The sequence below is a fragment of the Canis lupus genome, chromosome 3 (genome assembly GCF_011100685.1).
Source record: "Canis lupus familiaris isolate Mischka breed German Shepherd chromosome 3, alternate assembly UU_Cfam_GSD_1.0, whole genome shotgun sequence".
Taxonomy (NCBI): Eukaryota; Metazoa; Chordata; class Mammalia; order Carnivora; family Canidae; genus Canis; species Canis lupus.
Genome location: NC_049224.1, coordinates 29,858,407 through 29,871,481, shown reverse-complemented (window position 1 = coordinate 29,871,481; position 13,075 = coordinate 29,858,407). Strand labels below are relative to the sequence as shown.

The following is a 13,075-nucleotide window of genomic DNA, read 5'->3' as shown; positions in this document are numbered from 1 at the left end:
CCCCACCCCCCGATCCCAGCTATTATTTAAATAGCAGTTCCGTCTAAAATATAGGTAGTTTTGTGGTGGCATTTCTGCTTGATCTTTTGTTTTTTGTTTTTTTTTTTTAAGATTTTATTTATTCATGAGAGACATAGAGAGAGAGAGAGGCAGAGACACACAGGCAGAGGGAGAAGCAGGCTCCATGCAGGGAGCCCGATGTGGGACTCGATCCTGGGTCTCCAGGATCATGCCCTGGGCCGAAGGTGGCGCCAAACCGCAAAGCCACCAGGGCTGCCACTGATCTTTCTTTTAGACTAAGGTATTCAGTGCTGGGGTAAATGGTTTGTTACTGTGTGATATCAGTTTGATAATATATCACATATTCAGGTAGATGAAAAAAATTAAATAAAAAAATCCCAGATACTTTATATTACTATTAAGGGAAAATAAAATCTCCTATCCCTGGATAGGGAAATACCTTCTAAGTTTAAAAAAAAATGGAAAAAAATAACAGAAGACAAGATAATTTTGAATAATTTAAGTTTAAAGTTCTTGTTATGTTAAACAAATTTAAAAGGAAAACTATGTGGGACACCTGCTGGCTCAGTCAGTAGAATATGGAACCCTTAATCTTGATGTGAGTTTGAGTTCCATGTTGGAGGTAGAGTTTACTTAATAAAAAAAAAAGGCAGACTATGACAGTAAGACAAATATGACAAAATATATATCTTTTAAGTTCTAAAATCTCATACAAATTCATTTTTTCAGACTTCACTGTGACACTGAGAGGTAAGTAAGCAAAGGACAAATAATTCACAATGCAGAGGATATCATTACTATATGAAAACCATTCAGTCTTTCTAAAAATTTTAAGAAATACAAATGAAGTCAAGATGTCAGTTTTCATTTGTCATATTTATTAAATATCACTGTTAAGAGCATAATTTAGAACAGTTCTATGGAATAAAGTTTCAAGTCAAAAGACTTGAAACAAATCGTTTCATTTAAATAAAATGCTTTGATATTGTTATTCTAAAGAACCCAATTGAAAGAAATGTACAAAGAACATAAAGAGAATTTACAGAAGAGGAAATCCATGTGGCTAATAAATATAAGGAAAGGTTTCAGTCTTTGTAGTAATTGGGGAAATGCCAATTAAAATCACGATAATGAGATTTAATTTCACACAAGTTATGCTTACAAAAACTGAAGATCCTGATAATACCGAATGTTGTTTAAGGCTATATAGAGCAACAAGAATTCTTATAGATTGCTTTTGGGAATATAAATTGGTACAACCACTTTGGAAAACAATACAACACTATCTAATAAAGTTTAAGATTTGCACATACTATGAGTTAGCACTTTCATTCTTAAGAATATACCCCCAAAGAACCCTTGCATTGTCTACAAGAAGGTTGAATGTATAAGAATGTTGAAAGAAACATCTTAAAAGGTGGCTCAGTGGTTGAGTGTCTACCTTTGGCTCAGTTTGTGGTCCTGGGATTGACTCCTACATCTGGCTATCTGTGGAGAGCCTGCTTCTCCATGTGCCTGTGTCTCTGCCTCTCTCTGTCTCTCATGAATAAACAAATAAAATCTTAAAAAAAAAAAAAAGGTTGTCTTTTTGGTTTTCTGAATGTTCATCAGAAGAAAAATATGTAGAAGAATCTGTACAGTGGATTTACCATTCAGTAGAATGGCAAAACTGTACACAACTGGATATACCTCACAATATTAATATTAAGCCAAAGAAGCTAAATAAAAGAAATACATACAGTAGCACATGATTGTCAGAACTTATCAAACTATAAATTTAAGTCCTGTGAATTTTCTGTATATAAATTACATCTCAAGAAAATATTCATATATTGTAATTCCCATTTATGTCAAGTTCTAAACCAAGTAAAATAAACGTGAATTGTTTATGGATGCATACATATGGGCTGAAAGTAATAAAGAGATGCATCATAATTAAATATCAACCCTTTGAAAAGGGTGTGGTATGGATAGCATGAATTAAACATGCATGAATAATTTTTCTTTCAAATATTTGACACAAGGGAGCCTGGATGGCTCAGTTGGTTAAGTGTCTGACTCTTGATTTCAGCTTAGGTCATGATCTCAGGGTCCTGAGGTTGGGCCCCATGTTGGACTCCACATTCAGCATGGAATTTGCTGGGGATTCTCTCTCCCTCTCCTTTTGCCCTTCACCTGTTTAAACTCTGTCAAATAAATAAATCAAATAAATAAATATCTGAGGCAAATACAGCAAAATTTACTAACACTGGGTCATGGGTAGACCAGTTCAGTATATTCTTTTGTGTGTTTGGAACACTTTAAAATAAGTTTATTTATGAAAAATTTTAAGAACAACTTTATTGAGATATAGTCCACATCCCATATACAATTTATGCATTGAAAGTGTATAATTCAAAAAAAAAAAAAAGAAAGTGTATAATTCAAAGGTTTTTCGTGTATTTAGAATTGTGTAGCCATTATCACAATCCATTTCAGAACATATTCATCACAGTTAGAAGAAACATAGTAATAGTCACTCCCCTTTTCCTTTCAACTTCCATAGCCCTAGGTGACCACAGTATCCTTTCTACTTCTGTGGATTTGCTTGTTCTGCATGTCATGGAAATGGAATCGCATAAAATGTATTTGTTTTTACTTCGCTTTTTCACCTAATATGTCTTCAAGGTTCATTCATTTCTTTTTATTGTCAAATAATAACACCAGCATATGGATATACTACATTTTGTTTATCGATCGGTTGTCATTTGAATTGTTTCTACTCTTCGGCTACGAAGAATAATGCTGTTATGAACGTTCACATACAAGTTTTTGAGTGTATGTTTTCATTACTCTCAATATATACCTAAAAGTAGAATTGTTGGGTCCTACGGTAATTCTTTCTAAACTTTTGAGGAACTGCTATACCCTTCTAAAGCAGGTATGCAGTTTTACATTCCTACAGCAGTGTATTATGAAATTGTAAATTACATGTCTGCAGTTCTTTATCCAATCAGATAGACATGTACTGAGTATATATGCCCATTATATGTGAGGCTCTGTATTATGTACTGAATAATAAGCAAAAATGTAATAGAAGCAGTAATTGTGAGCCATACAACGACTATCACAGATGAAGTAACTTTGTATAGTGTAATTGTTACGTAAACAAAGTACTGTGGAGCAAGGAGGGAATGATTAGTCCTGAGTGTTGAAAATCTGGAAAACTGCTCTGAGAGGTTCACCCTGAGGGGGCACCTGGCTGGCTCACAGTCAGTAAAGCACATGACTCTTGATCTCGGGGTTGTGAGTTTGAGCCTCATGTTAAGTATAGAGATTATTTTAAAAAATAGAATGTTTTATTTTTTTTAATTTTTTTATTTTTTATTTATTTATGATAGTCACAGAGAGAGAGAGGGAGAGAGGCAGAGACACAGGCAGAGGGAGAAGCAGGCTCCATGCACCGGGAGCCCGATGTGGGATTCGATCCTGGGTCTCCAGGATCACGCCCTGGGCCAAAGGCAGGCGCCAAACCGCTGCGCCACCCAGGGATCCCAAAAAATAGAATGTTTAAAAAAAAAGTTCATCCTGAATGTTTGAAATCACTTTCTGTATTAAGAATTTTAAATGATAAAGATCAATACTTTTATTAGCTGAAAAAATAATTTCAAATTGTTTATATAGTATAATCTCAATTATATTATAAAAGTAGAAAATAGGAGACACTAAATTATTAAAAGCAGTAGTGGGTGGAATTATAGGTGACTTTTTCTTCTGTAGCCTTCACATTTCTACCAGAGGCATTGTAATACTTTTGTATTCAGTAAAAAAAAAAATATTAAAAATAGTAAAATTTGGGGGTACCTGGCTGGCTAAAGTTGGTAGAGCTTAAACTGTTGATCTTGAGGTGTCATGAGTTCAAACCCCACATTGGGTGTAGAGCTTACTTAATTCAATTTTTACTATTTTATCTTTTTTATCAGAGACTTAAGTCTATCATATTCTATGAGAGAGAAGTTATCTGTGGTTTAAAAATAAAAAGTATTATACTTTTAATTACCTCAATTTTTTTTTTTAAGTTTCATGCAGAAATTTATTTTGACCATGAATTACAAAGTTATGTCCTTGTGGATCAAGGTAGTCAAAATGGTACAATTGTTAATGGAAAACAGATTCTTCAGGTAAGTGTATATATATTAAATTAATTATTTACACATAAGTTTTAAAAAATGAACTGAAATTTTTAATCCTGAAGGCTATAGTTATACATATCATTTGATTCAGATTACTATTTAAGCCCAAATGTATTACATGGAAAGGAATTCCCAGAAAGGGCTGAAAAAAGTATATAGTAAGTGGATACTTAACTCTTGAGTTTTATTTTCTAATTATGTATCTATACCTTGTTTTAGAAATAAATGCATCTTAAAGCTATTCAGAGTAAATATTGTTAGTGTAACTTTAAGGGCACTTCTTTTTTTGTATTTTTAAAAATATCTGTTTAATGGAAATGTTGCTAAACTGAGTACTTCTTGAAGACAGAGGTTTTTTCTATCCAGTTAACTTGTATCACTAACATACACCAAGGTGCTTATTATTAGCACATAATACATGGAAGAAAATATATGGAAGGGAGTGGGGGAGGCCTTAGTCTGTAAGAATAAAAAGTGAAATAAAACTGAATTATCAGAGAAAAGGAGGAAAAAAAGGGAAATACGCACTTAACCCCTTAACACTTTATCTTTTTGACTGTAATGGTTATTCATTTTGGTAATAGATTGTTTGACGTTTGGGTTGGGTATTTCTCTAGGATTACGCATGGAGATGAGATTAGCGAGTTTTGATAATATAAAAGAAGTTGCTCAGTTCAGGTATCTTCTCCACTGGTTGAACATTATTTCATCCTCAAGTTGTGGAAATGTGTGCTGTGTGTGTGTATATGTGTGTCTATCTCATTGAGAACCATCCTAAATATGTATTTATTTTAATCAGACATTACTTATGGTAGATGTAAAATAATCTTATGTAACTCTCTTGGATTTCTGTTTTGTAATTTTTTCCTTTAGCCTAAAACTAAATGTGACCCTTATGTACTTGAGCATGGTGATGAAGTGAAAATTGGAGAGACTGTACTGTCTTTTCACATCCACCCTGGCAGTGATACCTGTGATGGCTGTGAACCAGGACAAGTGCGAGCTCACCTTCGTCTTGATAAGAAAGATGAATGTTTTGGTATGTGAAACATTGTTATATGTAGGCATGCTAACTTTTCTGTTTAATTCACTGGAGTGTTCTAAAAAAGTATCAGCTACCAGCTTCATATCTAATTAATATAATACTCTATTGAGATATATTTATGTTTCAGTAAATATTATCAGGTGAGACTAAGAAATGACACATATTTGAAATTTGAATCCTAGGCTAGTCGATGATTTTAGTTCATTTTTTTTAAGCTAGTAGATTATTGTTTTAGTTGATTTTTCTGTGTAATAATTTAGTTGTGCTATTATAGTATTAGATTGTTCTCTGACTCGTAATCATTAGCTATTTTTGCTAATACATTTTAATAGGCTTTGAAAGCAGCACTGCTGTGATAACTAAGTGTCCTTCAAAAGGGTAATTGTGACATCATTATAGTAAAGATTGGTTTTCTTTTGACTTCTATTTATGGATATGAAAAAGTCATCCATAGTTAAACTCTGTCACATAATAGTGTAGAAAATAATAGGCCAGGGTGTTAAAAGTTATTGGTTGATATGTTTGTTATCTTTCTTCCTTTTTTTTTTTTTAAGATGTTATTTATTTGAGAGGGAGAGACAGACAGTGAGAGAGAGCAAACTCAGGAAGGAGAGGGAGGTTCCTCGCTGAGTAGGGAGCCTGGCACAGGACCCTATCCCAGGAACCTGGGATCACCACCTGAGCTGAAGGCAGACACTTAACCGACTGAGCCATGTAGGCCCTCTTTCTTTCTTTCTTTTTTATGATTTTACTTATTTGAGAGCGAGTGAGCGAGCGAGCCTGAGCAGTGGGTGGGCAGAAGAGGGAGAAGCAGACTCCTCGCTGAACAGGGAGTCTAATGTGGGTCTTGATCCCAGGACCCTGGGATTATGACCTGAGCTGAAGGCAGATGCCATCCAGGTGCCCCAATATGTTTGCTTTCCTTCTTACAGTTTTTTCTTCTTTTCTTCTTCAAGATTTTTATTTATTTATTTGAGAGAGAGAACACAAGCAGGGGAGAAGGGTAGAGAGAGAGGGAGAAGCAGACTCCCTTCTGAGCAGGGAGTCGGGTGTGGAATTTGATCACAGGACCCTGGGATCATGACCTGAGCTGAAGGCAGACACAACTGACTGAGCCACCCAGGCACCCCTTACCTGATAGTTTCATTGATGTATCATCTGTATATATGCCATTCTTTTCTTTTTTTTTTTTTTTTTTGCCATTATTTTCTATAATAACACCGTAAGAGGTTGCTATCTTGCTTAAATCCACTCATCAAAGGCTTTTAAATTTTATTTTATTTTATTTTATTTTATTTTAGAGGCTTTTAAATTTTAAATAGATACTTTGCACCAGTAAGAAGTAATTTTTTTCACATCAAATTTTCCCCTCAAATACCGACTATACGTGTTCATTTTATATTTTTTGTTTTCTCATACTAGATTATGAAAATGAGTATGGCACATTACAAAGTAATGTGAATCTTGGATTCAGTGATCTTTATATGCCTGTATTCCTTTGGAAAATTAGCGATATTTCTGCGTTTGAAATTCTGCTATAATATATCAGAAAATTAAGATGTTCAGTGTTCTTTTGTTATCTATACAGTAACATTCCTATTATCTTCAGGTTTTGGTTTACTTTCCAAGTAGATTTAGTTACCAGAATATTGAAAGGACAATGGGGATACCTGGGTGTCTCAATGGTTTGGCACCTGCCTTCGGCTTGGGGCGGGATCCTGGGGTCCCGGGATCGAGTCCCATGTCCCATGTCGGGCTCCCAGCATGGAGCCTGCTTCTCCCTCTGCCTGCGTCTCTACCTCCCTCTCTCTCTCTCTCTCTCTCTCTCTGTCATGAATGAATAAATAAAATCTTAAAAAAAAAGACGTAACCACAACCAAAGATTCTTTTATAGTAATGTTTATTTGGACTTTTAGTTAATATGCAGATGGAATAGTATTAATTTATTATTATTAAATTATAGTATTCTATATAATATCTGTCCAGACTTAGTGTTTTTATTTTTTTTTAAACAAACTCACTTTTTCCTTAGTTGGTCCAGCACTAAGTAAGGAGGAAAAAGAGTTGGAAAGGAGAAAAGAATTAAAGAAAATACGAGTAAAATATGGTTTGCAGGTAAGAGTGTTAAATATTGTTACATGTGTTAATTGTGCCTCTGGTTTTGAGTAAAAATGTCTTAAATCTGTATAGTCCATTTGATATATAAAAAAGTTATTCAGAATGATTTTGAGATTTATGTAATTTTTGTTAGTTGGTTACTATTTACCTCAATAACTGTTGAGGCTGGAATAGAAAAATAATAATACCCAATATTCAAATAGTCATTTCTGGTTTTTAAAAAACGTGGATTAAAATGGTACCATTGAAGAACATTTTTGGAAGACAAAACTTATAAACCACATTAAGACAGTATAGTATTGGCATAAAGATGAATAAGTCAGGAGAACAAAATAATGAGTTGAGAAATAGATTGCACAGATAAATACATAGATGTAAGGGAGGGGTAATATGTATATGGCTTTCAACAAAGATGTAGAGGCAATTTGGTGGAGAAAGGATGGCCTTTTCCAACAAAGAATGCTGGAACATTTGGACAGCCATATGCAAAAACAAACAAAAGAACTTTGATCTATACCTTGTAACATGTATAAAAATGAACTCAAAATGGATCATAAATATAAATTTAAAACTTCATAAAGTTTCTAGAAGCAAACCTTTTTAAAAAAGTTAGATACAGGTTGTTTTTTAAAGATATCAAATACCAAAGCAGAATCCATAAAAGAGCAAAGTAATAAATAACACTTCCTCCAAAACTTCTGTTCTTCCAAGGACACTATTAAGAGAATGAAAAGATGTGGGGCGCCTGAGTGGCTCAGTTGGTTGAGCATCCTACTTTCAATCTCAGCTCAGGTCTTGATCAGGGTGGTGAGTTCAAGCCCCTCATTGGGCTCTACACTGAGCATAGAACCTACTTAAAAAGAGAATGAAAAGATAAGCCACAGACTTGGAAAAATATTTATAAATCCTGTATCTGACAAAAAGTCATAGATCTTATATCTGGACTTTATAAAGAAATCACAAAACTCATTAAGGAAGCAATTTATTTTTACTTATTTATTCATTTCTTATTTTTCAGAATTTTATTTAAATTCTAGTTAACATATGGTGTAATAATGGTTTCAGGAGTAGAATTTAGTGATTAACCTGGTATAACACCTAGTGCTTGTCCTAAGTGTCCTCCTTAATACCCAATACCTGTTTAACCCATTGCTTATCCACCTCCCTCTCTCAGCCCTCCATTTGTTCTGTTGTTGAGCCTCATATGGTTTACTTCTGTCTTTTCTTCCTTTCCATATAGTCATCTGCTTCATAAATTCCACATAAGTGAAATCATATGGTATTTTTATCTTTATCTGAGTTCACTTAGCATAATATACTCTAGTTCCATTCACGTCACTGCAAATGGGAAGATTTCATTATTTTTGACGGCTTAGTAATACTCCATTGTATATATCTACCACCTCTTCTTTATCCATTCATCTGTTGATGGATACTTGGGCTCTTTTCATAGTTCGACTATTGTTGGTAATGCTGCTATAAACATTGAGGGTACATGTATCCTTTCGAATCTGTATTTTTGTATCCTTTGGGTAAATACCTAGTAGTGCAATTGCTGGGTCATAAGGTAGTTCTATTTTTAACTTTTTGAGGAATCTCTATACCATTTTCCAGAGTGGCTGCACCAGTTTGCATTCCCACCAACAGTGTTAGAGGGTTTCCCTTTTCTGTACATCCTCACCATCTGTTGTTTCCTGTATTAATTTTAGTTGTTTGCACAGGTGGGAGGTGGTATCTCATTGTTTTGATTTGTAGTTCCCTGACGATAAGTGATGTTGAGCATCTTTTCATGTGTCTGTTAGCCATCTGGATTTCTGTTTTGGAAAAATGTCTATTCATGTCTTCTGTCCATTAATAAGAAAATAATTTAAAAGTGAACAAAAGATTTGAATAGACACTTCACCAATGCAGCTGTACAGATGGAAGCTAAACACATGAAAAGATGTCCAGTATTACCAGGGAATTGCAAATTAGAACTAGGTAAAAAGACAATCCCTGTCAAGTGTTGGTAGGCATGTGAAGGAATTAGAATTCTCATATACTTTTGGTGAGAATGTAAAGTGGTGCAATTGCTTGGGAAAATAGTAGTTTCCTTAAAAGTTAAATGTATGCCTGCCATGTGATTCACCTTTCTACGCCAAGGTATTTACACAAGAGAAATGAAACCATATGTTCATATGAAGACTTATAAACAAATGTTCGTGACAGCTTTTTTCTTTCTTTGGAAAACCTTTTTTTAAAAATTTTATTTTTTGTATCAAAATGTAGTTACCATACAATGTTACATCAGTTTCAGATGGAAAGCATAGTGATTTAGTGATTTGATAATTCTATACATTACATGATCCTTACAATAAGTCTGTCACCATATAATGTTATTAAAATATTATAGACTATATTCCCTATGCTATAGTTTTTATCTGTGACTTATTTTATGACTGTAAGTTTGTACCTCCTTCACCTATTTTGTCCACCCTCCACCTCTCCACCCCTTTAACAGCTACCACCTTGTTTTCTGTATTCATAAGTCTGTTTCTAATTTTTGTTTGTTTTGTTTTTCAGATTCTATATATACAAGTGAAGTTACATTGCATTTTTCTGTCTGACTTAATTTCAATTAGCATACTAACTCTTGGTCCATCCATGTTCTCACAAAGGGCAAGATCTCATTATTTTTTATCACTGAGTAATAATCCGTTATACGTGTGCACACCACATCTTTATCCATTCATCTCTTGATGGACACAAGGGCTGCTTCCATATCTGAGCTATTGTAAATAATGCTCTGGTAAACATAGGAGTGCATATATCTTTTCAAATTAGTGTTTTCATTTTCTTTGGGCAAATACACACAGTAGTGGAATTCCTGGATCCTGTGGTATTTTCTTTTTAAGTTTTTGAGGAACCTCCATTCTGTTTTCCATGTAGTTGCACTAATTTACGTTCTCACCAACAGTACCCAAGGATCCACTTTTCTCCACATCCTTACCAACACTTGTTTATTCTTGTCTTTTGCATACTACCTGCTCTCATCGGTGTGAAAGTGATATTTCATTATGGTATTAACAGCTTTTTTTCTAGTAACCAGAAATAGGAAAAAACTCACGTATCTATCATGAATGGATAAACAAATTATGGTAAATCTATATGGTCAAATACTCTTTAGCATAGAAAAAGCATGAGCTATTGATACAGGTTGGAACATGGATAATGATACAGGTTGGAATATGGATAAACCTCAAAATACTTATGCTGAGAGAAGCCATACATCAAGAGTATGCATTGTATACATCCATTTACATCAAAGTCTAGGAGAGGAAACTAACATATTGTGACAGAAAGATTAGTGAGTAGCCTGGGTACCAGAGAGGAAGGATGTAAGTTCGGCTCTGTAGGGATGGATTACAAAGAAGGATGAAGATACTTTTGTGGGAGATGCATATATTTACTGTCTTGATTGTGGTGATGGTTTCATAGATGTTTACAAATCTCAGAGGTAATTACATACTTTATATGTAGTTTATTATATATATATTTTAAAGATTTTATTTATTTATTCATGAGAGACATAGAGAGAGAGGCAGAGAGAGAGAGAGAGAAGTAGGCTCTATGCAGGGAGCCCGATGCAGGACTCAATCCTGGGTCCCCCGGATCACGCCCTGGGCCAGAGGCAGGCACTCAACCACTGAGCCACCCAGGCGTCCCTGTAGTTTATTATATCTTAATTATATCACAACAGTTTAAAAAAGGGTTACCATTTAGTCCTATCAGTAGACCAGGTAGGTAATTAATATCTCCAGTTTACATTTGAGAAACTAAGATCAGGGTCACTCAGCTGATAAATGACAGAATTAGATATGGAATCCAGGTGGTTTTTTTGGTTTATTTAAGTGATCTCTACAGCAAATGTGAGGCTTGAACTCACAATCCCGAGATCAAGAGTTGCATGCTTCTCTGACTGAGCCAGCCAGATGCCCCTGGAATCTAGTTCCTTTTTTTTTTTAAAAGATTTATTTATTTATTTATTTATTTATTTATTTATTTATTTATTTATTCATTCATTCATTCATTCATTCATTCATTCATTCATTCATTCATTCATGAGAGACACAGAAAGAGAGGCAGAGAGATAGAGGGAGAAGCAGGCTCGTAGGGACCCTGATACAGAACTCGATCCCCAAACCGGGATCACACCCTGAGCCAAAGGCAGACATTCAACCACTAAGCCACCCAAGCATCCCTGGACTCTAGAGTTCTTATGTGGATTTGTCCAGCAGTTTTTATGCTTCATGAAGATGTTGGAAAAATGCTGCCGAAGTAACATTTTTCTGTAAAATTGTATTTTTTGTGATTTTTCACACTACAAGTAATCATAATAGAAAAAATGTTGAGGGACTAATTTGGGAGGAAAATAGAAGATATTCAGGTGAGAAATGTTTTCTTAAAGTTTTAACTCATCTTTTGGAGGAAAGCCCATTAGGGTTGGTGGTTCTTTATTTTCTTCTCCGTTTAAGATACAAATTAAGTAAAAACTTCTGTGGTACTTCCCGGAATTGTATTAGCATTCCCTAACATCTTTCAGTGAATGTCATAATTTATATAAAGATCAACAAGTCATAAAAAAGGGAAAGAGAAGCCTTCTCTGAAGCCCCAAGCTAAACTGACTACTTTCTTTTGGGCCACTGCTGCATCTTGTGCTTACTTTTCTTGTTGAACCAGTCAGATGGTAACATGTTAAAGGTCAGATGTGTCTATCTTCTGGGATTACAAGTTTCTCTGCATACACACTTGTTATTCAGTAAATATTTCTTGAGTGGCTGACTAATCCTATAAATGGAGTTACATTGAGGCAAAAAAACTATTATAATTTCCATAGTAGGAGAGTATCTGCCCTTTTCCATTTTTTTAAGCATTTTATACATTTTTCTCTCCTAAGGAATAACACCAAACTATTTTAGGTCTGTTGGAACTTTTAGTTTCTTAGAGAAAAGTAGATTTTTTGCCAAACTCAGGGGTTCTACATATTTCTTTGAATACTGGCAGTTCACAAGAATATGAGACACAGTATTAAGTCAAACTGTACTATATTTTCACTCTATTATTTTTTTATGATTACACATTACAACTTATATGTGATTTATCTTCTATATATGGTTTATGTTCTACAGTTTGAAGTAATATAAACATTTTAAAGGAGATAGAATGAGAATAGCATACTCTAGTATAATTATCTTAATTTATATCATGGTCTATTTTAATTTGTTGTTTTAATAGAGCCCACATTGAACCATATCTGCCAAGTAAAGCAAATATACAGACAGTACATTTTATTTATCACTTTAATTTTCTTCAATGAATATTTCATGTTTATAAAGAATACAGACTATGAAGATGAAAAGGCATTGAAGAATCCAAAATACAAAGATAGAGCTGGAAAACGGAGGGAGCAGATTGGAAGTGAAGGGACTTTCCAAAGAGATGATGCTCCTGCATCTGTTCATTTGTAAGTATTAAATTTTAATTGCTCAATACATTCTTTGTACCCTAATCACGTTTGTAGAGTGATAAGACTTATAGGACTATATATTCTGATAAGTAGCCTTTAAAGGAATGGTTCATAAAAGTATGGAAATACTGTATCTAAGTTACATTTTCCTCTAATATTAGAATTCCATTCTCTATATACTTAGATATATGTACACATGCTAATGTTCTAGCC

At 34.1% G+C, this 13,075-nt stretch overlaps 1 protein-coding gene across 11 annotated transcripts in view; it reads left to right on the top strand.

Annotated features, from left to right (window-relative positions):
* AGGF1 (angiogenic factor with G-patch and FHA domains 1) overlaps window positions 1-13,075 on the top strand; it is a 117,760-nt gene that overhangs the window by 16,540 nt on the left and 88,145 nt on the right. For all 11 annotated transcript variants that reach the window (XR_005356853.1, XR_005356852.1, XR_005356855.1 and 8 more), the window contains exons 9-12: window positions 4,080-4,181; window positions 5,067-5,232; window positions 7,271-7,353; window positions 12,732-12,859. Coding sequence is in view for 3 of the 11 variants with exons in the window: in XM_038532505.1 (XP_038388433.1) it covers window positions 4,080-4,181; window positions 5,067-5,232; window positions 7,271-7,353; window positions 12,732-12,859 (479 nt within the window). In the remaining 8 variants the exon portion in view is untranslated. The remainder of the gene's footprint in view (window positions 1-4,079; window positions 4,182-5,066; window positions 5,233-7,270; window positions 7,354-12,731; window positions 12,860-13,075) is intronic.